General features: G+C 47.3%; 1 protein-coding gene across 1 annotated transcript; it reads right to left on the bottom strand.

Annotated features, from left to right (window-relative positions):
* Nucleotides 1-7634: 7634 nt before the first annotated feature.
* TAGLN3 (transgelin 3) lies at nt 7635-21187 on the bottom strand. Its single transcript, XM_021692442.2, is given in 5 exon segments — nt 7635-8116; nt 9586-9688; nt 19501-19675; nt 20832-20876; nt 20878-21187. Coding segments are annotated over 5 exon segments (600 nt in total). The 5' UTR covers nt 21013-21187; the 3' UTR covers nt 7635-7974.
* Between the last annotated feature and the right edge of the window lie 5751 nt (nt 21188-26938).

Raw genomic sequence — 26938 nt, 5'->3', positions numbered from 1 at the left:
CTGCTTGTGTTCTCTCTCTCTATCAAATAAATAAAATCTTTAAAAAAATAAAACATGGTTGGGGGTATCCTTGGACCTAGCCTCAAGATGCAAGAGGCTCCAGCGGAGTTCTATTGCTTTTCCCCAACAGGGTAAGCGCTTCTGATTTTCTGAGGACGATCGTTGCCATCCTCTTGCTTTCCCTTCAAGCGTAAAGGGCGTGTAAGTGGATGTCTCTGCTAAGCAATCATTCATGCATCAATTTGCTCCAATGGACCAGATAGAGTTTTATCTTAAATGGTATTTTTGCACTTCTTTCACAAGGTGAATGTTACCAGAAGTCCTTGACAGCGCCAACTGCCAGTTATCCGCAGCTGCCAAATCCCCTCTCTCAATACAGGCGCCTCAGCCTCACTGATGAAATTAGTGTCTTAACCAAACCAGCGAAGGCTGGAATCTGCCCACTGGGCTGGTATCTGGCTGTACGATTAGTCATTGCTCCGCACAGTAATCCGGAGCGATGAAGCAGGGCTGCGCAGGTAGGGGGCTCCAGTGCCTGACTCTCCTAGGGCTAAACTCACGTCGGCCGAGAGGGAGTCTCCGTTCTAAGAAAGAGCCAGAGGGTAGCATGAGCCTTGACATATAGCAAGTGCTCAGTAAAACTTGGCTAATGTGTTAATTAAATATTAATTAAGAACATCTACTAATTATCATGGATTAAGGGATGCAAAATTGCCAAAAATCTAGTTTCTCTAGAATTATTTCTTTTTGCCACCCAGGGGTGGGTGTATTACAGACTAGTTTGCCTCTCAAAATTAAATTTTCTGCCCCAGGGGAGAGCCTCCCTCGCCTTAGCCTAATCCTGGCCTTAATTAAACGATTCCAAAGAAAAGGGAAAAGTCACATAACATTTATATAGCTTTGTAGGAATAATCCTGATCAAAAGTTGTATGTTAAACGTTCACATGTAAAACAAGCTATCTTAAGTTATTGGTTACTTCTCTATACACCAGGGTACTCTGAATTCAGGAAGGAGTTAAACACGTCTTTTGAGCTGGGTCCAGAAAATTGTACATATTTGTGCTTTTCTGAATTAGAAACAAGTGAGCTCCTCACTGTGAGTTCCTACTGAGGAAAAATTAAATGCTGGTTGAGCGCAGAGGGGACCACGTTCTCACCTGTGTATCCCCCAGAGTCCCGCAGTGTGTCTCAGATGTGGAAGGCAGTGCAGTATAATGGAATTCATAAAACTCTGGAATCATAATATTCAGAGTTCAAATTCTAGTTTCCCCGTAACTAGCTGTGAGACCTTGGGCGGTCCTTCGCCTTCTCTGATTCTTACTTTTCTTATCTGGAAAATGATATCAATACTCACCTTGCAGGACTGTTATATGCATTTGAAGAGATGGATTATATAGAGTGCCTGACACTTAGTAGGTGCTCAATAAATATCTTTCAAGCGAAATTCCCTTAGCTCATTATTTTTTCCTTCAGTTGTTTTGAAACAGGATTTCTTCTCAGGCAGACTTTCTCATTTTGCAATCTCTGCGACCCAAACTCATTCCATCATAAGACGGAGGCAGTGTTCTCCCAAAGAATTATTGATCCAAGCATGTGGAACCAGCATAGATCTTTAATTTTATCTGAGAGAATGCCATTCAATATCTGTTTCATTAAAATAAAGGTCAGTGGGGCAATAACCGCTCTAAACCCAATTGAACCATAGTGAGATTTATCCTTGCCCTTCAAGATAGCTTTACATTCTCTGCTCAGGGCCATAAAAGTTGACACATTTATTTTGTGAGTAAATAATAGGCTCACAGCCACGTCAGATCTTTAATTTTGCTGAATGACAAATTAACCACGTTTGCTTTAGTTCTTTTGCCTAAGACATTCAAGTTGAATTCTGGAAGTGCTCATTTCTGTTCTGGTCTCATATTTTGTCTTTTTTTTTTTTTTAACCAGTTGACTCTTCTGTCTTACCAACCCTGTGTACGTCAGAGTCAGTAACAAGCATGAACAGCTCATGGATTTAATGTGCTCTTTGGCCGAGATGAAAAATGTTGGGATTTGGGGTTAGGACCCAGCAATCATAAAACTGCTTTGCAGCTGCTCAGGACGAACACCAAGTTCCAATGACATCTTAATGTGCAGATGGTGTCTTTCAGAACATTCACACACATATTTTTTAAGCGAGAATGCTGATGGGAGTGTAGAGAAATGGCCACACTTATTCTTCCTCGGGGGAGATAGTGACCTTAAACTTCCTCACCATCCGTGTACCATGAGGGCATTACCAAGCTCATGTGAAAGGTGGCCTTGAATCTACATCGTTCAAGAAGCTGACTGAATGGGGTCAGTTGGCTTTCAAACTGTCCAAGTGAACTAGGCATACACAACAACCCACAAGAACGATGTGTTCATTTCTGCCAATAATGCTACCAGAAGTTACTCTGCGCTTCTTGTTACCATAGCAGTGAACAAGTCATAGTCAACAGAATTATTTTAATTTTAATGGCTGGTGAAATTAGCAGTTTTGAGGCGATGGCAATTACATTTATTATCAACAATAGCGCTGCAATCTATTATGTCATTAAAGCTTTCTATAAATGATAACTAAAATGACAGCATGCCTAGAAATAAAAAAAAAAAAAAAAAAGGCCTTATGAAAATTGGGCTTTGCATTTCCACTGACATAAGACCAGCCTCAATCACTGTTGTTGGTGGGAGGGGTGATAGGAAAAGCAGATAACTCTGGCCTAGTCTGTTTGCCTGGAGTCAGACAGTTTCTTAAGTCATCTTTCTGTCTCTGACATATTAGACAACCATTAAGTGGGACATACAGTCACACTGCAACCAGGCACAACACTGCAGATGGCGTCCCTACAGATGTCAGTAGCCATTAGCAAATCTTTTTGTTTCCAGGATCATCAGGAGCCTTGATCGTGGCTCCTGCGTTGAAGCAGATGTCTGAAGCCGAGAGCTCGATGTGTTGATTCCGTGGTGGACCTGCAACCATCACCAGGGAAAATTCTTTTCTTTTTTTTTATTTTTTTAAAGATTTTATTTATCTATTTGACAGAGCGAGAGAGCGAGAGCAAGAACACAAGAAGGGGGAGTGGGAGAGGGAGAAGCAGGCTTCCCGCTGAGCAGGGAGCCCGATGCGGGGCTCGATCCCAGGACCCTGGGATCATGACCTGAGCCGAAGGCAGACACTTAACGACTGAGCCACCCAGGCGTCCCACCACGGAAAATTCTATACTTGAGAACAAACAATGTTGGGGCCTTCTTTTAAGATCCTGACCGTTAGCTCTGTCTCCTGGCAGTCTAAGATGGAATGAGGTTCCCCAGCATGAGTACCACAGGTCCTTCCCACGTCACCATGGCTCTTGTTCGAGGCTACCCAGCAAGGATTTGTCTGGAAATCCAAGCGTGTTCCTCGTTGTTTTAGCTCTATTGGGTGCAAGCAGGTTGGGGCAAATGGTAAGGAAGCCCCTACATTCCCAGGATGGCACAAAGCAGAAGCTCCTGAGTCCAGTCTCCTCTGGCAAACATTCCCAGGCCAGCCCAGCCCAGAGAACTCTTCCTTCAGAGAGACCAAGTGGACATGGCTCTCATTTGGCCCTTAAACAAGCAATGGATACAAGGAGCTGCAGAGTAGATTCTGCTTGTTCAACTAGACTACACATTCATTCCATTAAAAGCCATGTTCATATTTCTTTGTCTCCCTAGTTTATAATACAATTCCATAAATATATTAAGGACTCAGTAAATTCTTGTTGATTGATGGCAGGGATGGTTTTCTCATCATTTCCTTTTTTTTTTTTCTTTTTCTAGTCATTTCCATACCTCCAGCACATAGATGGCTTTTGCTGATCCCCAGGACAGTTTTTGAATACATAAATAAATGAAAAGAATAGAATGCTACATTAAGATATGGCTTAATAAAGCCTTAGGAAGACTTAGGATTAGCAGAAAGGCTGAGTAATAAAAATGAACAAGTGTTTCTCTGGAAGCCTCTAAAGACTAACTAGCCAAATGATGTAAAAGTCATTTCACCTTTGGTCTCTAGTATTATGAATAAAACTCAGGGTTCAGACTAGGTGATGTCTCAATGATTTTAGAAGAGGAAAAGGGTTCAAGCTTCTACTCAGGGCTAGGCAGGGATAGGCCCCAAAGAGCCCATCCAGTTTAAAAATAAAGGGGGGGGTCTTTTAAAAAGAGAGCAAAGAGTTCATTCTAACAGATTTTTAAAATTCACTGCTGGAATTGGTTAGATATTATTTTGTTTAGAATTTTTCACATCTATGTTCCCAAGTGAAATCAGTCTGTAATTTTCTTATTCTTGTTGGGTTTGGGAATCAATATTAAATGTGTTTGTCTTTTCCTAACAATTTCTTAAATTTATCAATATCTCTATATTTCCTCTGAACAGGACACTTTCTTTTTCTTTTCCTGGATTGTTATAGATAACCTTTTTCTCTCTCTATTGTTTAGTCCTGGTTTTCTCACTAACTTCTCCTCATTTCCCATATCAAAAGCATTTTCCTAGTAAGATATTTTTCTAATTGGAATACTTAATCCAGTTATGTTTTCAGAGGGTCTTTGTTAAATATTTTTGCTCCACTTTTGGGTTTAAAAAATTAGTTGCTATGTAGAAAATTACATGTTTAATGTTTTCTTTTATGCCTTCAGTTCCTTGAAAATATCACTTTATGTCTCCAGGTTACTGTTGAGAAGTTCAATGTTAATATGATATTCCCCCCTTATATGTAATGGGCTTTGATTTTTAAAAGCTTTGAGAATTTTGTATTTATTCTTAGTGGTCATACATTTCACTATAATGTTTCCCACCAAGGACTCTTATCATTTATTTTTTGGAATCTTTGTAAGTCTTTTAAAACTGAGTCCTTAGGTCTTTTTTTCCCCCTGGGAAATTCTCAAAATAATTTCTTCAAATTTTTCCTCCCCTATATTGATCTTTTTCCTTTCCTTCTGAGATTCCAATTATATGATTTTTGGCCCATATCACTTAACATTTTTTTTTTTTGTATTTACCATTTATTTGTGCCTATCTTTTTTACGGAATACCTTGTTTTGATATTCCAACTTATTAGCTTGTTCATTTTATTCATTCTACTCTCAATCTTTATTTCATTATTTTTTTTTAAGATTTTATTTATTTATTTGAGAGAGAGAGCAAGTAAGTGCATGGGGGCGGGGGGGAAGCCAGAGGGAGAGGGAGAAGCAGACTCCCCACTGAGCAGGGAGCCTGCCATGACTCAGGCTGGATCCCAGGACCTGGAGATAATGACCTGAGCTGAAGAAAGCTGCTTAATCGACTCAGCCACCCAAGCGCCCCATTATTTCATTTATTTTTTTTATGTTCCATATCCCCACTTAATTTTTCTTCATAATGGATTATTGCTTCATGTGTCCAATAATTTCTCTTATCATTTTTATTATATTTATTAGACTACTTTTAAATGATTCTTCTGTCTGGTCCATGAATTCTACTTCATGGGGTAAGGGTGATCCAGTGTGTCTTTTGATCACGGTACTTTTGTTCCTCAGGAGTCTTCCAGATGCTGCCTGTGAGCTCACACTGCCCTGAGGTTATCTGCTACCTTGATTGCAAATACAAAGTGGGGAAAGGGGGAAAAAACCTCAGGCTCCAGTTTGGATTGCTTCTGGGGACTCTTGGGAGCTGGAAATATTGTGTTGAGGCAGGTAGTCTTTGGAATTACAAACTAGGCTCTCACTCATGCTGTGTTAACTCTTATGCTCCAATACACCTTCTCCCCTCTAGGGCCTCCATTTTTTTTAACAGCCTCATCTCCAGGCTGTCATCCTGCAAGGGGACTCAGAGGTGGGAGCCTGAGGGGGTGGGGGCGCTCATGCTGGGAGGAGGAAATACCCAGGTGCCCGCAAGTCTATCAGTGTTCTATCACCTGCTCCTCACTCGGGCTGGACTCCCTAGATTTGGAAGGCTACTTCCTTCCCATTCTGAGCTGATTTCGCTGTTTTTCTGCCTCTTTTTTTCTGTGTCTCTGGCACAGCAGTGGTGGAACCAGGGCGGTGTGGGGAACCAAACAGGCAGAGCCCAGCAGCTCTCTCCCAAACCTACCCCACTGCTGATGGAGGCTATGTCCCACGTCCCCACTCCCAATCTCAGACAGGGACCTGACCACCTTCTATCTCTCTCCAGGAATTCCCTCCCAGTTTTATTTCAGTTTTTTGGGGATCCATCAACCTGACTCTCTTGCTTTTACGGCAACTCCGAGGTAAGGGTTCAGCCACCATGTTCACGTGACATCTTTTCAGGAACGGACAACTCACCCACCATTGGCTGTCAGAGTCCATAGGGCTCCTCCAGGACACATTAGGTCCTTTAGGTGACAGACTCATTCCTTTTACTGATTCTTGTTTGCTTTTTTTGAACATTAAAAGTCTTTTAAAATCTTATGCTGAATCCTAATATATAAAATAGGTAAGATCAGTGATGCTCTCACTGGAGAAGGAATGGGGACCCAGGATTCTGCCTCTTATAAGCAGCACTGCCCACCCCATGGGGATCCCATAGAAATCTCTATGGAAGCCTAGAACACAGTCTGAAAAGCCACCACCCAAACATTTAGATGGTGACAATATCTACAGTTTATTTTTATCTTTTCTTGTTAATTAACAATTCATGGTATGGATACAATGCCTTATTTCTTTTCTTACTAAATGCATCCCTTTTTTTTTTTTCTTGTTTCTACTGGTAGGAGAGAATAAGATTAAGTCTTGGCCCCAAGGTTTATTAGCCTTCTGAATTTTTATATGGCTGACAGAATCTCTGGAACCTATCCATCTTAGCTAGAGCTCAGTCTTAGGCAATATCAAACAGTTTTAGGGATTTAGACCCTCTAAGTGAGTGTAAGGGAGCAATCAACATTGCCTCTAACTCCTGGTTTCTGAAAAAACAGTATGGGGGCGCCTCGGTGGCTCAGTCGCTTAAGCATCTGACTCTTGATTTCGCCTAGGGTCGTGATCTCAGGGTTGTGGGATCGAGTCCCGTATCCGGCTCCTCGCTCAGCGCAAAGTCTGCTTCTCCCTTTCCCTCTGCTCCTCCCCTTGCTGTCTCTCTCTCTCTCAAATAAATAAAATCTTAAAAAAGAAAAAAAAACTGTATAAATGTGGGCAGGAGAGCCAGGGTCTGGCCTGCAGGGGGAAGATTATTGGTACAGAAGTGACAACAGCTCTTTCCTTCAGCTGTCACCCATCCACTTGATAAAACCACCCATCCAGCAAATACTTCCTGGGCATCCATATGAGAGTCCCTTAAGAACTGGGGTTTTGGTTTGCTCATTCCCGCATCTCCCCCCACCCCCAGTCTAGCATCATAAGCGCAAGGTAGGAACTTTGACCCACGGGATCAAAGAGCTTGTTCTTGAATTCATGGCTATAGGCTCTTCGAGTGGGCAAAACTACTCCTACACTTCTACTGCCATTGCCGAGATAAACAACACAACCTTCTTAAGGCTTCCTCGAAGCTCACCTATATCTCTCCACCTACAGCTTCGGCTCGATTCCATCTTGCTGGCCCGGTGAGCGAATGGAAAGCCAGCCCTGCAAGCCAAGAGCCTGCCACGAAGAACGAAGTTTACGTTTGAAGCCACAAGACTAATTTGTTTATTAGGTGTGTTCTAATACGTTGAGGAGGGGGCATTTTTGGCAAATAAATAAATAAATAATCCGACAAAAGGCCGTGACTTTGGGGCCAAGGAGGAGCTCAGGAAGAGGAGGCGGAGTCTTTGCATAGTTCTAAACGAACGCAAGGTGGCAGCAGTGGGCAACGCGGGTTCGCAGCGGAAATGCAGCACTTTTGCAAAAACCACAAACGGGAGGCTTTGAGAAAGAGGAGAAGGTCAGAAGGTGACTAACTATTTCTTTATCACAGAGACCGTGGTGTGGAACATTCGTCCTCTCTCCTGGGAGGTGGGAGGCGGCATGTCACATGATCTGCCTGGGCATCCCGTACCCCGTCATGCCCGCCTGGGAGGCCCCCTTGTTGCTGCCCATCTGCAGGCCGATGACGTTCTGTCCCTGGCGAAGCTGCTCCTCTGAAAATCCTCTCCGATTCTGCTGAGCCTTCCTAGGCAGAGGAGGTGAGGGGGAAATAAAGTCATTCTGACAGTTTTCAAACCCTTCCCAAGATATGCAGTTAGAATGGCTCTCCCTGGGGGACTACCAGATAGAACACAAGGTCACCAAATAGAATAGTAGGCCCTGTACTGAGCTACAGTACTGATAGGAACTATGATCATACCCTGAGCCATGGCCCTACTCTGATCTATGAGCCCTACCCTGAGCTATGATCCTATCATAAGCTATGGCCCTACCCTGATCTATGGTCCTACCCTGGGCTGTGTTCCTCCCTGGGCTATGGTCCTATTATGAGCTACAGCCCTACTCCAAGTAGGCTGCTCCATGATACATGAGCTCTCTACTCCTTAGAACCCAGATGATTTTTCAGAATTTCCATGCATCAGTGTGTCCTCTCTGAGGACTTCACTCTCAGACAACTTTCTTATCACCCACTCTCTCACAGTTACCTCAAGCCCTTGTGAAAATTACAAACAGCTCTTCTTACAAAGCAGGTCATTAATCCCAATCCACCTTTCCCTGTGCAGGGCCAAGTATTAATGTTCCCGTTTTAGAGCTACAGGACCTAGGAGTCAAGGAGGAAACATTTTCTTCCTCGCCAGAGGTCAGCAAGCTGCAGTATAAAGAGCCAGATAGTAAGTAATTTTGCTTTTGCGGGTCATATAAACCATGGTATGTCACTAACAAAGCTGGGACTAAAACCAGAGTTTCAACTGGCCAATATCCAGGAGGTTTTCGGACCAGGTTCATTTAAACTGGTACCTTTTCATAACAGTCTAGAAGAAGAAAGAGGGATTAGGGAAATGAAGGGTCAATTATCTGCTACAAAGTGCTCTTTTGCCTTCACTGCCCACAGAGCTCTTAGATTGAGTTCACGACCCCTTGCTTCCCCCCACCCATGAAAACAGTAGCAACAACAACAACAACAACAACAAAATAAATCCTTTACTGACATGACCACATAAGACATTATCCAGACCAGGCCACTTTTGGAAGTGAAAGTGACTGTTATCGATAAATTCACTGGGACAACAGGCATGAACCAGGACATATTTTCTCTTCAGTGGGGGCAAGAATAGATAAATGAGTTGACTTAGGGCTTCTTAGATCAGAATAAAACCAAGTTCAGACCTCAAGCCACCTTCCTGAGGAAAGCCAGCCAGTCCCGCTCAGCCTCTAGAGAAGGAGCATGGCCAGAGCTGGAGGGTCCAGGTATCTAGCAGGAAACACTCAACCGAGTCCGCTGTGGGTGGGTGGGCTGCTGGCCTCATGGCAGCATGGCTCTTTCTTTGCTCTCAGCAATCAGCTGTGGGCCAGGAGTGCCCCCCCCCCCCCAGCGCTTGCTCCTAAGGGCTTTGTGTGGAAATGGCCTCTGGGGTTTCAGATGCTCTCTCTGGTAAAATCCTCCTCTGCTGGGGGGGTGGGGAGGGGGACGGGGAGGCGGGAAGGGTTACTTACCTGTGAAACCAGGATGGCTCTCCCCTGTAACAGCCGTCATCCTTGGTGACCGCAACACTGCCGAGAGCCATCAGGGTCCTCTGCACGGCCGCCATGTCCTTCCCTGCAAACCAACAGAGAAATGAAAGCCAAGCCTGTGTCAGGGCCGAGGAATCTGGAAGGATGGGGCTGGCCCTCTGGGAAGGAAGTTCTGATAGGAGGCTGTCGGCGATCCCATCCAAGGGGGAGGGATGGCAAATACTTCTCAAAGCCCTGAAGATAACCGTAGCAAAACTTCTTAGAAGGGAACAAAAAAAATCACCTGCCTACTCTCTATATGACTTGCCCAGTTTCTCATCCTTTCATAGTTGCTGTATGAAGAAAACATTCTAAATACCTATCTGCTCAGATACAGGTAGGTCCCTGCCCTGGGCAGGGGCCCTTGCCTCAGTGGTTTCTAGAGACTGTGGCAAGGGGAAATCCTGTGGCTAGGCCTATGAGCTGGTCTGCAGATGAGGATTTTCCTCAGGACTGGGGGTTGGGGGGGGGAAGGAAACTAGAAAGAAGTTGTTTTGGATGGCTTAAATGCACCAAACCGCAGCTGGCTCCTCTCTTTTACTTCCTCTGGGTTAAAAGGGTCTAAAATCACCCATTGTGCATCCAGCTGAGTACTCACTTGGCTCTCTGGGCTGGAGACATGCACATGAAGGAAAGCAAATCAACACAGAAAGCGCTCAATGCGACACAAATGAGAGGCCCTTTATTTTGTGTAGCTTGGAAGGAGCTAAATGGAGATAAAAAATAGCTGGTTTGGGGCGCCTGGGTGGCTCAGTTGGTTAAGCGACTGCCTTCGGCTCAGGTCATGATCCTGGAGTCCCGGGATCGAGTCCCGCATCGGGCTCCCTGCTCGGCAGGGAGTCTGCTTCTCCCTCTGACCCTCCTCCCTCTCATGCTCTCTGTCTCTCATTCTCTCTCTCTCAAATAAAATAAATAAAATCTTTAAAAAAAAAAAAAAATAGCTGGTTTGTGGGGTGTGTGTGTCCGTGTGTGTGTGTGGTGTGCCCCTTCCACAGTGGGAGGGGGAGCACTGTTACCTGAGGGGCCCAGTGACCCTGAACCCTCAGAGAAGGCCATTGGACCCTACCAGTCAGCCTGTTCCTCCCGTCTCTTCTCCTCTCCTCCCTTGCGTCTGACTGCCAGGCCCTGGACTAGGAAAGACACCCCTGTGCCGTTCTCCCTGACTTAGAACCAGATCCATGCAGGGCACAAGCCGGAAGAGCAAAGCTCAAGGCACAGGGTTAGAAACCAAGAAAGCTAACGGCCAATACTAAAAAGCCCTCTTTGGGGGCGCCTGGGGGGCTCAGTCAGTGCTTGAGATTCTCTCCCTCCGCTCCTCCCTCCATTCATGCGTGCTCTCGCTCTCAAATAATAAATCTTAAAAAAAAAAAGGCCCTCTTTGCACAGAGTGAGCCATCTGTGGTCTTTCCGGCCGGGCTGTTGCAGCTCGGTCACTGGGGAATACAGAATTACAGGAGAAAGGCAGATGGAAAGCAAGCCCGGAGTAGAACGCTGATGAACTAAACCATTAAGGCCCACAGAGGAAGTCCAGTTCATCTATTCAACGAGGAGAGAGAGAGACAGCAGATCCCCCTTCCCTCACTTTTCTTCTCCACCCCATGAACCACAGGGCGATTTCCGGGGTCCTGAGGCCAGGTGCGGTTGGCAGGCAGCTGCGGGAGGCAGGGACGTCAGAGGAGAGCCCCCAGGTGCAAGGAGCAGCTGGGGGGGGGGGGCAGGTCAGAGTGTGTGGGCAGCAGATGGCGGAGGAGGGCTCAGGAATAGTGAGACGCAAGAGCAAGCCCAGAGGTGGTTGTGAGAATGACTTCTCTCCATAGATAAAAAGCTTTTCTGTAATTGTCACCGTGTAATGCGCTCCTTTTGGGGGGGGGGGGGGCGGTGGAATAGAGCTGTAGTGATGATATTCTGAAGGCTCACTCTGGAAAGAGAAAGGGAGAGGGTCTGCTCTTAAGTAGTGAGCCACTAAAGAGAGCCTAGAACAATGAGGAAGCGCAGGGAGGTTTAGGAAGGTTCGAATACGCCACTCAGCTCTGCTCTGTACAAGGAGCACTCGGGAAGTCTATTTCTGCTGGTTGGCAGGAGCGAGTCTGGTAAGCGCAGGAGCTGGGGGTGCCTAGCAAGTCAGCCGCGGGTACAAGGCGCAGCCATGGGCGCAGCGGCGGGCTGTGTTAGAGCACAGCCCCGGCCTCCGTCACATGGCGCTGGCTGCTGCGCATACCGCATGGACCCAGGCAGGAGGAGGGGACAACGCTGGGGGCAAGAGAGCCAGGAACCCGCCCACCCTCATCCTGGAGAGTGGGAAAGGGAGCCACAACACAATCAGGGGCAGAAGAAGCTAGGGAAGGGGGTGTTTTTGACCGGAACACGTTGGAGAAGTTTTCTTAGGAAAGGTCCCAAGGCAAGAGATTTGATATAAATTAGAGGCTAGACACTTTATTATACATGACATCAACCCAGTGGAACTGATATTATTGCCTGCAGTGGAGGGATGGGAACACTCATTCAGGGAGGTTAATGAGCGTGCCCAGAGTCCCTCAGCAAGTAAAGCAGAGCCTGGCTCTAGCTCAGGTGTCCAAATGCAAAGCCCACAAACAGTCCACCAGGCCACCATCTCCCAGGGGTCCCCATGGCAGGCCGGCTGGGGTGCCACGTTCCTTGGTGATCAGAGATGATCCGAAGGAGTGGCAGTAGCTGCTTCAGTGCCAGGCTAGAGGGAACGCACTGGGGGGGACAAAACTGGGTCATGGTCCTTGGACCCCAAGGGCCGTAAAGTCTTTGAGAGTTTTTGCCTGGAATAATTTCTCCAGGCCTCCACCCAAATAAGGTTAAAGCAGGAGGAAGAGTTGGGGCCTAGAGTCCCCCATCAGCATGCCAATCAAGTTCATCATTGCCAAGATTCTGAGTCACACTATGAGCAGAAATCTGCCTCTCTTAACTTGTCTAGCTTGCTTTCCTATCATGTCTAGTTAGCCTTCTAACAGACGTCCCTAACAGACTCCCGGATTGATGGAATGGGGGCCTTTTTCTAGCCTCCTGGCTCTTACCAGTTCAGAATTCCGCATGGACTGCTGGAGGGACGGGGCCATTTGCAGAGGCTGACTTCTGTAATGGGGGGTCACATACTCAATGTCTAGAGGAGCAGTGAGGTTACGGAGCATCTGTGAATCTTGGCACCACCTGCCTAGAGCATGACACTTCAGAACAAGGTTTCCCAAGCCTCTTGGACTATTTATGGGATGCTGTGGGGGAGATCTCTTCAAAAATATGAATTTTGGGATGGCTGGTGGCTCAGTCAGTTAATCGTCTGCCTTCAGCTCAGGTCATGATCCCAGGGTCCTGGGTTCGAGTCCTGCATCGGGCTCCCTGCTCAGTGGGAGAAGCTCAGCCTGCTTCTCCCTTTGCCTGCTTCTCCCTCTGCTTGCTACTCCCCAGCTTGTGAGCTCAATCTCTCTGTCTCTGACAAATAAATAAAAAAATCTTAAAAAAATATATATGCATTTTGACATCATTCCCCTGAGAGATGGATTCAGCAGGCCTGGGGGGAGGCCTGGAAGTTCATATTTTTAATAAGCTCCCCAGGTAATTTACACCATCAGGCAAGTCTGAGAAACATGATGACCCTCAAACTAGACTGATCATCAGAAATATCTGAGAATCTTAAAAATTCAGATTCTGGAACAATCTCTTGGGATGATTTTGCTATAGCCAGATGGATAGGCACCACTGCTCCAGCACTTTGGTTTTTCACTTTTTAAAAACATTGCAATGTCTGGCACATGGTAAGTTACTACGTAATATTCCTTAAGCAATAACTCCTCCCATCAGAGCTATCTTCCCCAAAATCAAATGGTAAAGTCAATAATTAGAAGGGCTCTGATCCAAGTCGGGAGCCAGCTCAGAATCCTGGCAGCATGGAATCTCTTTGATCCCTGAAAGCTACCCCTAGATATTTTGGCAAGACAGCTCGAAAACCACTGCTGAAGGCTTTTCTTCCAAGAAAAAAAAAAAAGAAGAAGAAAAACGGTCCTGAAAGAAGTACCAACTAGAGGAAAGTGCTGGGAATTTTCTAGATGCTGAGTCCTTGGTGGTGACCTAAAAATGAGACCACTGGCCGTTAAAATGGGAAGTGACACAGGGAATAGGAGGTGCCAAATGTCCACGAACAGCTCAGCATTTTGATAAGGCGACCTGGACTCTTATGGGAGGGGCTAATATTAGACTTGCAATTGTGGGAAACAAGACAGTGGTGTAGTATGGTAGCTTCCCTTGTCTCACCTGGCAGACCTTTTCTCAGAGAGTCTTGACATCTGGGTGTGCCCTCTTTGCTGCATTATCACAGGGCAGTGTTTCCCCAAGCACCAAACTATGAAATGATGACCTCTGGGGGGTGGGGCCAAGGGTTCTGTATTGTCAGGTCCCCGCCCCCACAACCGGGACTTTTTTTTTTTTTTTTTTTTTTTAAGTAGATAGGCTCCATGCCCAGCGTGGAGCCCCATGTGGGGCTTGAACTCAGGCCGCTGAGATCAAGACCTGAGCTGAGACCAAGACGTGAGCTGAGATCAAGAGTCGGATGCTTAACTGAGCCACCCAGGCGTCCCACCACCAGGGATCCTTAATACCCATAAAGTTTTAGTGCTATTACCATAAGGATACTTCAACAGGGATTTTGTTCTCTTGAATTTTGGTTGTTGTTGTTGCTTTCATGATATCTTATGCATGTCTTTGGGAAGAAAAAATAATCGGAAGGGTAAAAGGGAAATAAAAAAGACCAGAGAAAGGTCATTTGGGCAGGTAAAGTCAGACTGGACACTCTACTTTTAATACTAAAAGTTTTTTACAAGTTATAGCCCAAACTCTTTGCTTCAGAGCTACTTCCTTTTTTTTTTTTTAGTCTTTTCTTTAGTCCTTTTTTTCTTATTAGTCTCGACTCATCTTTGTTACTTCTGGAATACTGACCTTTTTCATCTTTCTGGAACCATTTCTTTTTTCCCTGAGTAATAACTTAGGCATGACCCCAATTCTCTCCTCAAGGTAGAGGAACTATTGCTATGGTCAAAGGAGAAATGTCAGAGAATAGATTGGGCTTGCTCTGTGAGTTTTATGAATTTTTGTTGCTTGCCTTCCTGGAGACACTCTGTCGGGCAGTGGTTCTCAAAGTGGGGTTCCCAGACCAGCCAAAGCAGTGTTACCTATGATTTGGTAAGAAATGCACATTCCCAGGTCCTACCCCAGATTTAATACCTCAGAAGCTCTGGGGCTGTGTTTTCCTAAGCCTGCCGGCTGATTCTGCTGTACGCTGGAGGCTGGGAACTGCTGCTGAGTGAAAAACCTGCCCACCACGATCACGAGCAGGCAGCGCTTGAGGTTGCTCTGACAGGAAAGGAGGCTGCACGCAGCAGGCATGTGTGGTGACTCAAGTCACTCCAGGTACCTCACAAGATCCCAAAATGTCTCTCAAGTTGGGTGAAATGTTTCTTTGCTCTTGCTGCTAAGGAGTGACACACACAGTGGCGCCTCCCCAGAGAATATATTTGGACCTCCCAGGTACTCCACCCCCGGTGGGAACCACACTCCTCCCTAACTCCCAGTCATCCCGGAAGGGGAACAGGGAGGCAGGGTGAAACCACGTGTCCAGGATCCCTGTCAGTAGGACTACTGAGAGAAGTCATCAGACTGGACTGATCTTTGAGTCTTGCCCGCTCTGGCATTCTAGAATTCTACCTGCCTAACGCTTGCTCACCATGTGGTGATGCCAAGGAAACAAAAGGTTAGTTGCTGGCAGGCTTGTAGTAGGGGAAAGAAGCCAACATTTATTAGGTGTCTGCTAGCCAGGCGTTGTGCTAGGCATTGTACACGTTTAGTCCTTACAAGAATCCTCTGAGGAAGGCACTAGACCTACTTATAGAGAAGGAGACCGAGGCTCTCAGAAGCCAAGCCCTTGAACAAGTTCACGAAGCTGGGATGTAGCTAAATAGTTTTAACCCATCTACCTGACTCCAAACTCATGCTCCTTCCACTGAACCAAGATCTCCTGGGTCTGTAATTGGCAAAGCGACATATTGCAGGGAAAGACGTCAAGAGGGTAATGACCATGAGATAGAAAAAAGTCAAAAGGGGGAGTGCAAAGCTGGTCCCTTCGTGCTGGAGAATGGCCGATGCAGGGAAGACACCACCCATGACAGGGGGCAAATGTCATCCAGGCAACCCTACCGGCTTCTGTGTGAAACCATTCATGAAGTCCATCTGTTCCAAGACAGAATATGTGCCTTTCCAGCCTGCTCCTCCCGCCCTCATTGTCCATTTGTCCTACAACAGGACAGGCGAATGACAGCAGTAATTTTCACACTGCCACCATACATTACGCTCTGTGATTGCCAGCCACTATGCTAAGCACTTCTGAGGCATCGTCCCATTCCATCCCCATGTCAAGCCCATAAAATAGACACTAATGCCCGTTCTTCCGGTTGAGAAAACCGAAGCTTAGAAAAGTTAACTGATAGGTGGTGGAGTCGAGGTGTGAACTAGGCAGTCTAATTCCTGACTCAGAAATCTGCATTCTACTAGCTTCCAGGGTAAGTTTTCTTTGTGTCTTTCTGACCCACACATTCCCTAGCTCTCATGTGTTCTCTCTCATTCTGTCTCTGTCTCTCTCACACACACAAACACACACACCTCCTTTTCCTGCTCCTCCCTTTTCTCCCGCCCACTTTCTCTCCACAGGAAAGATGCCGAACCTCCGGTATGCTCTCCTGAGTCACGGACAGCTGAGACAGCCCCACTCCTACCCCTTCCGGGCGCCCATGGCAAAGCCAGAACCTTCCAGGCATTGACCTTCCATCCTCCAAGAGAAGGACTTCTCCAGTCCTCTAAGCGGCCCTCGGCCCTCGCTTCTTCCCCAGCCCTGAGAGGGACTGCTCGGCCCCAGCTTCCTCCCAGGGGAACTTCAGTAGCTTTGTCTCTAATATCCCTGTGGTTGGGTTGTTTTCTGGGCCATTTAGCTCTGGGTTCCTTTTCAAAGCCCTGAACCGTTTATTCTGGTAGCTCCCAAGTCCACTGCAAACATTTCACTGTGCATCTAAAAAGGGGCTTCAGGACAATGGGTCCATCCAGGGCCTCTGCCTCTCTAAAAAAATGGAACCCTAAGTGAGAAGGCACTTGGCAAGCCGAGGCTCCTGCAGCTTTATTCATCCACAACATCAGAGCCACATGGAGTCACTGGGCAGCCGTGGGCAACCGACCGCTACTGGGAAGGTGCCAAGCAGGGAAGATGGGGGGCAGGGGGCAGAGAGCTGTTGAGCATAAAATGCCTGCAGAGGAGGAAGAGAAGTCCCCAGACAAGGAGGACTGGACCAGTGGCAGCCACGGCCTCCACACCCACAGTGAGTGGAATCGGGAGTGAATGGCAATAAACTGAAAACCACAGTCGGCACAGTGGGGACAGTGTGGCAGGAAGCTAAGCAAATGGCTAATTCAATAGCTGTATATGTAAACACGTACACCCTCATAGGCACGCAGACACATGCCAACCCTGCCTGGTGGCGTCCCTTTGATTCCAGCTTGCTCCTCCCCAAACAGGAGTGACAGCCGGCTCTGGCAGAAAGGACCCAGCCTCCTCCCTTGGGTCTCACCCTGACCTTGCTCCAGGCCCGTTCGGCCCCTCCCTCCTCTGCCCGAAGCCACCCGCCTTCCCACCGCTTGCCCCACTGTATGGTAACCAGCTCCGGCCTGAGCCTCAGTCGGTGATCCTGAGCATCCCCTCTAATGCTTAGAAAGACTCTTCCTGAACGTCAGTGCTCAGTCTCCCATGGAGGGTCCACCAGAGGCCATTTGGACACCCCGAAGCATCCGCTTTTCTATTGCCAGCCATGGCCACCTAAACCAGGTCAGTCACAAACCCTTGGAGTGAGTCCCCTTCTTTTCCTTTCAAGCTTCATACATCCCCCCCACCCCGGGGATGAGACTCCTCGGTGTCTGCCTCGTTTCCTGTTTTCTAGGAGCATTAACGCGGCCTGGAGCCCGCCTGTCCACTACCCTACCTCGGGCTACCATAGTCAGTCTCACTCCTGCTTCTTGACCCCCCTTTCCCTTAAGAAGTATGAACATACAGGGCTGGGGCAGGTGGTGTAGACCTCCCCCTGCTCTGTCAATCAGGGACCATTGCTCCCTCCACCCCTCCTCTTCACTGCCAGCACCTCTGGGATATAAAGTTTCCCTGTGTGGTCTTTGATAAACGTGGAAAGGCAAATAGAATAGCCTCAGTAACGTAAAGACAGGAAAGCACACTTGGGGTCCCCATCTCCCACTTTCATCCTCTTCCTACTTTCTGTACTTGGGGAGGGGCTCACCCTTCTATTCACACGAACCCCCTAGTGCAGGGGCTCCATCCTTCTGTCCCACACAGCCCTGACTCCTCCTCCTCATCTTCATCCTCCTCAGTCACCGTTAGGACTCAACAGCCCGCTCCTGGTGTAGGTGAAGGAGACAGCCTCCTGGTCAGAGCGTGGCATGGCACGCTAGTCAAGGCCCTATTCTCCGGCATCAGGGTTCAGGTTTGAGCCCCGGCTCTGCTGCTAGTTACTGGCCATACGATGTAACAAGTAATTATGGGCAAGCCTCAGCATCATCTTCTACAAAATGGGAAAATTAATAACACCTCATAGAATTGTAGGAGAACTGATTGGCATTACACAGTAAAGTCCTTGCACCATGCCTCCTAGATGGAAAACTATCCATAAGCAGTGGCTATCTTTATTAGCTGGGAAAATCATCCCAGTTGTGATCTAAAGAGCAAAAACCAAGCCTCAACTCTGACATCCATGAGGATGTGGAGGTAAGTATCCACGAAGTCCCATGGCCTGGCCCGAAGGACTGGATATCTGAGTTTCTCAGTAATGGCAAAACACAGGTAACCTGACCAGGGTCTTAGGACTTTAATAACTCGAATGTGAAGGAAACAGGAAATGCCACTTCCCTGGGTGTCCTATTGGTTGGACCACTGACAACAGCCAGGGCCAGCGAGCATGAGGGAGCAGAGCAGGCCTAGAGGCCCGCTTGAGCTGTTCTGTATCTCCAGAGCCTGGCCGGCTTCGCGTGAAACAGTTGCACGGAGGGCCACACACATTTGGGCTCGAGGGGCACACTAGGCCCTATGCCCATGGGTCCCAAATTCTTGGGCAGTGTCTCCAGTCACATCATTTTCCCCAATAACACTGGATTGTTAAATACGTCCAGAAACGGGATTTGATTTTTATGCCTCATAACACGTCTTAAGTGAAGTCACAAATGTGAAAGAAAAAATCACGTGTCCCACTTTCTGAGTGGAATACATATCTGGAAGGTAGAGTCCCCAAGCCCTCCGACAATAGTTTAGTAAAAGGTCGGGGTGCTCGTGATTTCTCAGATTGAATGACACAACGGCTCCCAGCAGCTTTGTCTGAAAGCCCTGCTGCTGGTGAGTCAGAAGCAGGCTTACCACCCCCCTTCTCCTCCAGTAGCTACCATTTGTTCGGCAAGAGTTACGTTGTGGGAGGGGTAGCAGGAATAAAAGACATCCATGTAACCATTTTAGCTTCCTCTCGGTGGAGTCCTCTCTTTTCCACACTAGTTTGCTGAGGTCCCTGCCATGTCCTCAGGGTGTGCGTTCCCTCAGAGGAGGAGACCCTTTTCAATAGAATATCACAAAGGGGTAGGCTAACAGTGCCCTTGGGTCACGGTGGATAACGCCCCCCACCCCAGCTCCCACCCCCCCGCAGGGGCACACGCAGGCCCGGGGAAGAACATGGCGAGCAGGTTTCACAAAGAGATGGGCAAAGTGGAGAGGACGGAGGGTGCAGTCCCAAAGGCCCGAAGGCTGTTTACCTTCCCATAGATCCACCGTCTGAAAAATGTCAGTGGTCCTGACGCCGTAGATCTCTGCAGCTTTTAGGAACTGGGAGATTTGCTCCATCTGCTTAAAAGCCATCTTTGACTCAGAGATCTTGGGAATGGGCTCCTGTCCTGGAGGGTATAAACTGTTTATCAGCTTGCACAGGACCTGCAGGGAGAAAGGGGAGACAAAAATCAATGTTTCCCTTGTATTTACCCGGCACGGACGAAAAGTGAATCCAGGCCCTACAGGGCGCAGCTTACAGGTTTGGGCAGAGGCAAGTCTTGCGCCCTAGGAAGGCGCTGGCTCCGGGCTGGGTGGCCAGGTTCCCACGCCAAATCCCAAAGACCCAGGTGGCCTCACTCCCAGGGCTGCTCCCCACTGCAGTGGGGCCTGCAGCCTAGGAATCCCCTTCCCTCCTTGCTCCGGGCTTCCTTTCTCTGGCGGGTGGGGGTGCGGGAAGAATGTTTACAAATAGGGAACAATGTGTGGTGATGAGGCCGTGATTGCAGACTTTCAAGGGAGGGAAGGGAGGTCTAGTAATAGGATCTAATATTATATCTTCTATCAAAAGGCAGATCAGAATCAGCCTTCAATAATTCATCCCATATGTGCCAATGATGTATGAAAGAACTGAACCGGGTACCATCCTCCTAGATGCCCGTAACCCAAGTCCTGGGCAACCCAACAGAAGTGGGGAATAGCTGTTACATAACAGTAAATCACAGCCTGGGGAAAACATGGGCTGGTGCAAATCAGCCGTCCCCAACCCCCAAACGCACCAGAGCCTCTGCTCAGAAAAGCAGCTCTCAAATAAGGATTCCCTTCAGTTTCTTGAGAACCCGTGCCTTCAACAGACATTCAGCAGCCCCAGGCTGCAGGGCTCCGGGGAGGAAGGGAAGGATGGCCAGGTGCTTAGTCGTCCTGACTCCTTCCTTTGTTGTACTTTGTAACTAACCCATGGGGGGGGGGGGGAGGAAGAGGAATAACCCTCCCAGAGCTGAGGGGTCAACAGGCTGGAGAAATCGAAGGGAAATCCTTATCTCTATTCCCACGGGGAAAAAAGCAAAAAGGCTTCTAATTTGGCAACAACTTAAGAGGGAGCTGCCACGTCTCGGGTGGGTGGAGAATCCTCTAAGCCAGCTAGGGAATTGTGCGGGGAGTCTAGATCTTCAACCTGGAGAAATAAAGGCATGCCCATGCCCACCCCGCGAGACACAGAGCTTGGCAGCCGCAGCTCCTCCCGCAGCCTGGCGTTGGAAGAGAAAGCCCTGGAGGGCTTCCCAGCCCGCCGCCCCAGCAACCAAGACCGCCCTGGCCTTACCGTCCCGTCCATTAACCATTTCTGAAAATGGGCTCGGCCGGGGGGGCGGGTGCTCTATGTCCTCGGCGCACTGCAGGATGATCCAGTCCACCAGCTTGTTCTCCAGGTCCGCGTCATACTTCTGCTCGATCTTCTCCTGCACCTCTCGGCTTAAGCCGTAGCTCGGGCCCCTGTTAGCCATCTCTGGAAGAGAAGAGAGGACACGCGCCGCATCCACACAAAGGCAGCAGCGGCCCCGGGCTCCCTGCGAGCGGGGCTGGGACGTGCGGGGCTGGGCGGCCTGGCCCCGCAGCAACAGCAAAGCGGGCAGAAAGCCGGGCGTGGTTTAAATCAAGGAGCCAATGAAGCCACTGGGGTTTCACCTACCAACGCGGAAGAAAAGCGCAGCCACGCGCCAGTGACTCTAGAATAAAGCCCCTGCTGGTCCAGGGGGGCCGGAACGCCCCTCTAGGTCCCGCCTATCGATGGGATGAGATGAGATGATGCGCACGGACTCACAGTCGAGGCCGAACGCCCCCCCCCGCCACCACCTACGGCAGCCGGGGCCTGGGTGGTGGTCGTGGCTCCCCCTCTCTAGAAGCGCTTTGCAGAGGCGGGGACCCTGGGCTGGGAGAGAGCAGGTCCTTAACAGGCAGGAAGGCAGGCCGCCTTGACGTTCAGTTGCTGATGCTGCATGGCGCCTGGAAGAGTGGTACACTGACTGATTCGATTTTCTCCTGGCTGACGCGGGTCAAACCGGGGCCGTTGCTAAGAGCCCTCCAAAAAGCCGGCCCTCCCGCATGTCACTCAAGCCCGCTGCCTCCCTCCCGCTGAGAGCTTCTTTCTGGCTGCACAATTCTTTCCCCTCCTCTGGGGGAGACGGCTGATTGTCTACCAGGCCAGCATGCAGCTGCACGGGCCTGGGGCCTGGGGCCTGGGGCCTGGGGGAGGGTCCCTTCTGTCAGCTGTCCATCTGTCGGGATTGCCAAACCACTTTCCCTCTGCCCTGAGGTAACAGTTGTCTGGCGGGACGGGAGGGAGGGGCTGAGAGCTGCAACCATTCACTTGTTCAGCTGCCAGCCAGATTCCATCCAGAAACTTCCATCCTGGTGGGAAACTCTTGTGCCTCAGTTTGACTTATCCAAAGAATGCACCTTTTTTAATGCTATTTTTAATCGAAAGATACTAGGAGCATGTTTTATCAGTTAAACAGAGCTCAGTGTCAATGCGCTCCGAAACTCATGGAGCGAAAGGTTTTGATAGCTTGTGAACATTTCATCTGTTTATTTTAGTTAAGGACCTGGCAGGCCCCACTGACATGCTACCAGTGTAGCATAGTCAAACAAGACCTCAGGACAAATCAACTTAGACGTGGGTTGGCCTGAAATTTTTAAAACTGCCAAAGAGCTGGGCAATCAGCCTTCTTAGCCTGCAAGCCACTTGGGGGTAAGGTCTCATTGGTGTTGTGCAAGTCTCTGGGTACTTTTCATGAGAAAAACACCCCAAAATGTGTTCTTTTGGTTCATTCAGCAAGTATTTTTTGAGTGCGTCATTGTGGCAGTACTGAGCTGGAGAGGAATCAAATAGAATTCTTTCCCCTGAGAATTGCTCAGTTGACTCCGGCATATTAGATAAAGCAATTCCGGTATGTGCAAAGGTAATCTTTGTCTCTGTGAAAAATTGGTTGGAAGTTAGGCAGGGAATGACTCCTTAAATAATACATGTATTGAGAGAAATCTGCTGAGGCCTGGACTAGTGGAAATGTAATCACTTAGTAGACATGTGGGTGGTTTGCCTGAGAAAAGACTTAGTGGTCAGTAGCTGAAGGCATAGAGAGAGAACTCTGTGACACAGAGGGTTGTAAGAGAACCCGCTTTTAGTAGAGCACTGGGTTTAGCAAAAGGCACAGAAAGGACAGACTAATGCAGATCTTGATGCTGTATGGAATCATCAGATGAAGAAGCTCTAAAGACAACAGAACTGGGCTTGGGGAAGAGTTTAGAGAGGGAAATTGTCAGCAGAATTTTGGAAGTCACTGAGTTGCATCTTGGGTGGCAACAGTAAGGTCAATTCCAACTTGCAACTAAGGAAACAGAGGCCCAAACAGAAGGCATGTTACTTTCTCTGTGGCTGGAATTGCTCTAAGGAAGAGGTTGGTTTGTTATATAAAGCTAGAAACAATTCTAAAAGATGTACATGTACATTTACCTTCTTTCCTTTTCTTTTTTTTTTTCTTTTCTTTCTTTCTTTCCTTTCTTTCTTTCTTTTCTGTGCTTTGCAGATCATTTGTACCCAAAGATTTCTTTCCATTATGACAAAATAGCTGGGGTGCTTTAAGTGAATGATTGAGCTCATGGTTCTGGAGAGGATACAGTGGCAGAGAGTGGGGGGCCACAGCCCAGGAATAGGTTAGAAGTGTCCAGCAATCTATAGGAAGTCTTTAGAGAAAAAAATGTTTGATCCCTGGGGGAAGTGGGCTCAACTCTACATTTACTGAGTGTCTACTAGTATTAGCATTAATTTTCTCGATAACTTTTTTAAAGGGCCTATGTATTTGAGTACAAAAATGCACAAGACATGGCAACATGGTCTAGAAGCAAAGTTAAACTTGTAAACAATAAATACTAGCCAGGTGTCATGCTAAAAATATGCACAAGGTACTCAGGTACAATGATACCTAGAAGAAGGGGGTAGGGATTGGGGAACAGGTTTATAAATGAGATGACTTTAAGCCTCAAAAGATGAGTGGGTGTTTGTCAGGTGAACGGGGTGAAGCAGGAGGGGTTGGGAACGTCAGGAACGTGGCTGGCAAAGACAGCTTCATTAGGCAGGTGAAAATGTTCTAGTATCAACAAAGCATAGGATTAAAGAGAAGAGACATACAGGAAGAAAAATATGGCTTGGCTGTCAAGGAGGCTCTAGACCATAAAGTAGCCTGCTTGCAAGTGCCCATGGTTAAATTTTCAGGAATTGTGAGAGCCAGTTGTCACTCAGCCATTATAAGCAATTAAATTATATAAACTTATAATTAAATTACAAATGTTAAATACTCAAAATGGATCACTTCCTAATTTATTTTGCTTCATTTTACTATTACATGTACTTTTGAGGATATTATGTTTATTGTCTCTATATGGTGTATTTACTATATAATGGTGTGCTACTGGCCATTTCTCCCCAGCTTTGTTGTATTCAGTGACAGCAACAGCTTCAAACCAGTCATTAATGAAATATTTATGCCATGGATGTTGGCAAATTTATAAATCAGGGTGTTTTTATTTTGTTTTGTTTTTCTGGAAAGCTAGCTGTTAAATATTTACTGGCTTTGCCGGCGGCCACTGGACTTATGCAAGACAATTTGAGTTTTTTATTAGGGAAAGAGAATCATCCGATTGATGTGGGTGAAGAAAAAGATGATCAGAATGACCCCATATTTGACTTGTATAATGGGTTAATGTGGTGCCATTTATCGTAAGGGGACTCATATTCGGGAGGTCCATATAGGGGAGAGGTAACAAGGTTTTTACTTACTGCATCTGGGAGGCCCACGATCCATCCCAGTTCATTGGATAGTTGGTTTTATGAGTCTGGAGCTCAAGAGAGAAGTCTGGAATGGAGGAATGGACTTGAATCATCTGCATGCAAGTAGTGGTTAAAACTAGGAGTGTGGCGGGGCGCCTGGGTGGCTTAGTCGATTAAGCGTCCAACTCCTGATTTCGGCTCAGGTCATGTTCTCAGTCAGGGTTGTGAGATCGGGCTCTGCGTTCAGCTGGGAGTCTGCCTGAGATTCTCTCTCGCCCTCTGCCCCTCAAAAAACTAGGAGCATGGGTGTGGTTGCTTAAGGTAAGTAGCAGGAGAAGAAGGCCAAGGTCAGAATTCACCAGAAAGTTAACATTAATGCAGTGGTAAGGAGGAGGAGCCAGCAAAGGAGCTGCCACAGCTTGGTCAGAGATGCTCTGGGGTAAACAATTTCAAAGCAAAGCTCCTGACCTCAGGGAGGTTGGTATATACACGAGAATCTCAAAGCGCTTAAGTTCTAGCAAAAAGGTGAAAACAGAATGCTGTTCTTGAGAGCACAGAGGAGCCAGTGAGAAACGTGTTAGAAACAGAGAGGTGGAAATGGGAAACTGACATTTGAGCTTTGTATTACTATTTTTAATTTTTTTAGTAGACGAGAGTTTTTCTGTCAGCAAAACCCTGAAAGCCCAAGAAAAGGGAGAGCCCAAATGTTTGGAAGGATAATTTCCTCAAAAGACACATTTGGTTAAAAAAGAAAAGTTGCCTGCCTTTTTGTAGGCATATTCTTTAAATGTACAACAGCACATTTTTTTTTTTAATCAAACCAACTATGCATACCACATGACTACGTTTCTAAATTATACATGACTAGATGTGTATATAAAGGGGATCTTTAAAAGGTGTATTTAAATTCCATCCATCTTCTTCTTTCCTTCAGAAATTAAGAGTTTCTTAGTTGTTTGGGTTTTTTTTTTTTTTAAGATTTTATTTATTTATTTGACAGAGACTCAGCGAGAGAGGGAACACAAGCAGGGGGAGTGGGAGAGGGAGAAGCAGGCTTCCCGCCGAGCAGGGAGCCCGATGCAGGGCTCGATCCCAGGACCCCGGGATCATGACCTGAGCTGAAGGCAGACGCTTAACAACTGAGCCACCCAGGCACCCCGTTTGGGTTTTATTTTTTAACAGTTTCAAATTTAATGAAAATTTGGCATACTGACCCGTTGTGTGGCTGGTCATGTTCTCCCTGCCAGCTCCATGCTTTGTAAAGCTCAGCCTTGCCCAAGGCTCTTCCCCTCCTCTCCTCCACACAGAACTTTCTATTGGCTGCTCAGAGAACAGCATACTGTTTAGATTTGTGTCTGGAGATGCCCCTAAGCTCAACAGATGCAGCAAAAGCGAATTTATTCTGTGGCCTCACTTAGCTTTCCTTATAATTGGCCTTTGCCTTCTCTCTCTCCATTCCATGTGCTAAGATTGTTTAGAAGGGTCATGTCACTTTTAAAATAATGTAGGAGTTCCAGAGGATAAGGCACTCAGGGGCTGCTGGTTGTTCAAGCATTTTCCATGTCACTGGATACATGGCATGGAGTGGTTTTAGAAAAGAAAAAAAAAAAAAAGAGGGCTTTGGGGAAAAACAGGGAAAAGCCCCACTAAAGTAATTAACAATGCACTGTAATACATGATCTCACTGATACAAAATCATTTGGAATTTGTGATGTTACCCTCTGCAAAGCTGTATTAAATTTTAAAACAGCTTTTCCAGGGGCACCTGGGTGGCTCAGATAGCTGGGCATCTGCCTTCAGCTCGGGTCATGATCTCCAGGTCCTGGGATCAAGTCCCATGTCAGGGTCCCAGCTCAGTGGGGAGTCTGCTTCTCCCTCTCTCCCTGCTTGTGCTCTCTCAAATGAATAAATAAAATATTAAAAAAAAAAAACAAGAAAACGGCTTTTCCTATCTTCAGATAGTGAAGGTTTCTTCTCCTCCCCTTTTCTAACCTCTGAATATTTGAAATGATACCACACAACTAACCTTCCAAGTTAGCATCTTGAGAGGAAGGTGCTTTACATAAAAGCCCTGCTCGCTTCCTTACCTCTTTTCTTCCTAACCCCCACACATTATGCCCACCAGTTTCTCACTGGACTCTGCTCAGTGCATTGTAAGGGAAAAGATCATGACTCCTATGTGTATGTGTCATTGTTCTAAATGTACTGTACTTATCGAATCCTTATGCTTTATTATCTAGCTTTATGTCATTTTATGGCTGACAAAACGTCAAAGAGGTTAAGTAAATTGCGCAATTACGGGGTTTGTAAATGGTGAGCAGGGATTTTAAACCCACACCGCACAGTCTGTCGCTAACCTCTCTGCACATGCCTCTGCAAGAACGCTACGAATCTCTGCTCGTGCTCATTACATTTTATTACGACGTTTAGCTCCAGAAAAGTCCCATGGGCAGGGCCACTTTCTCTTCATCTTTTGAGTCCTTGTGCCTAGCAGTGTCTGGGCGGAGCAGGCCCTGGAACAGCTACCCTGCCACCGGCCATCAACTCACGCTAGCACGAGGCACCGCGGCACGTGTGTGACTTGTGTGTATTTGGTCCATGACTTC

The sequence above is a fragment of the Neomonachus schauinslandi genome, chromosome 1, assembly GCF_002201575.2.
Source record: "Neomonachus schauinslandi chromosome 1, ASM220157v2, whole genome shotgun sequence".
NCBI lineage: Eukaryota > Metazoa > Chordata > Mammalia > Carnivora > Phocidae > Neomonachus > Neomonachus schauinslandi.
This window is presented reverse-complemented; position numbering and strand designations above follow the sequence as displayed.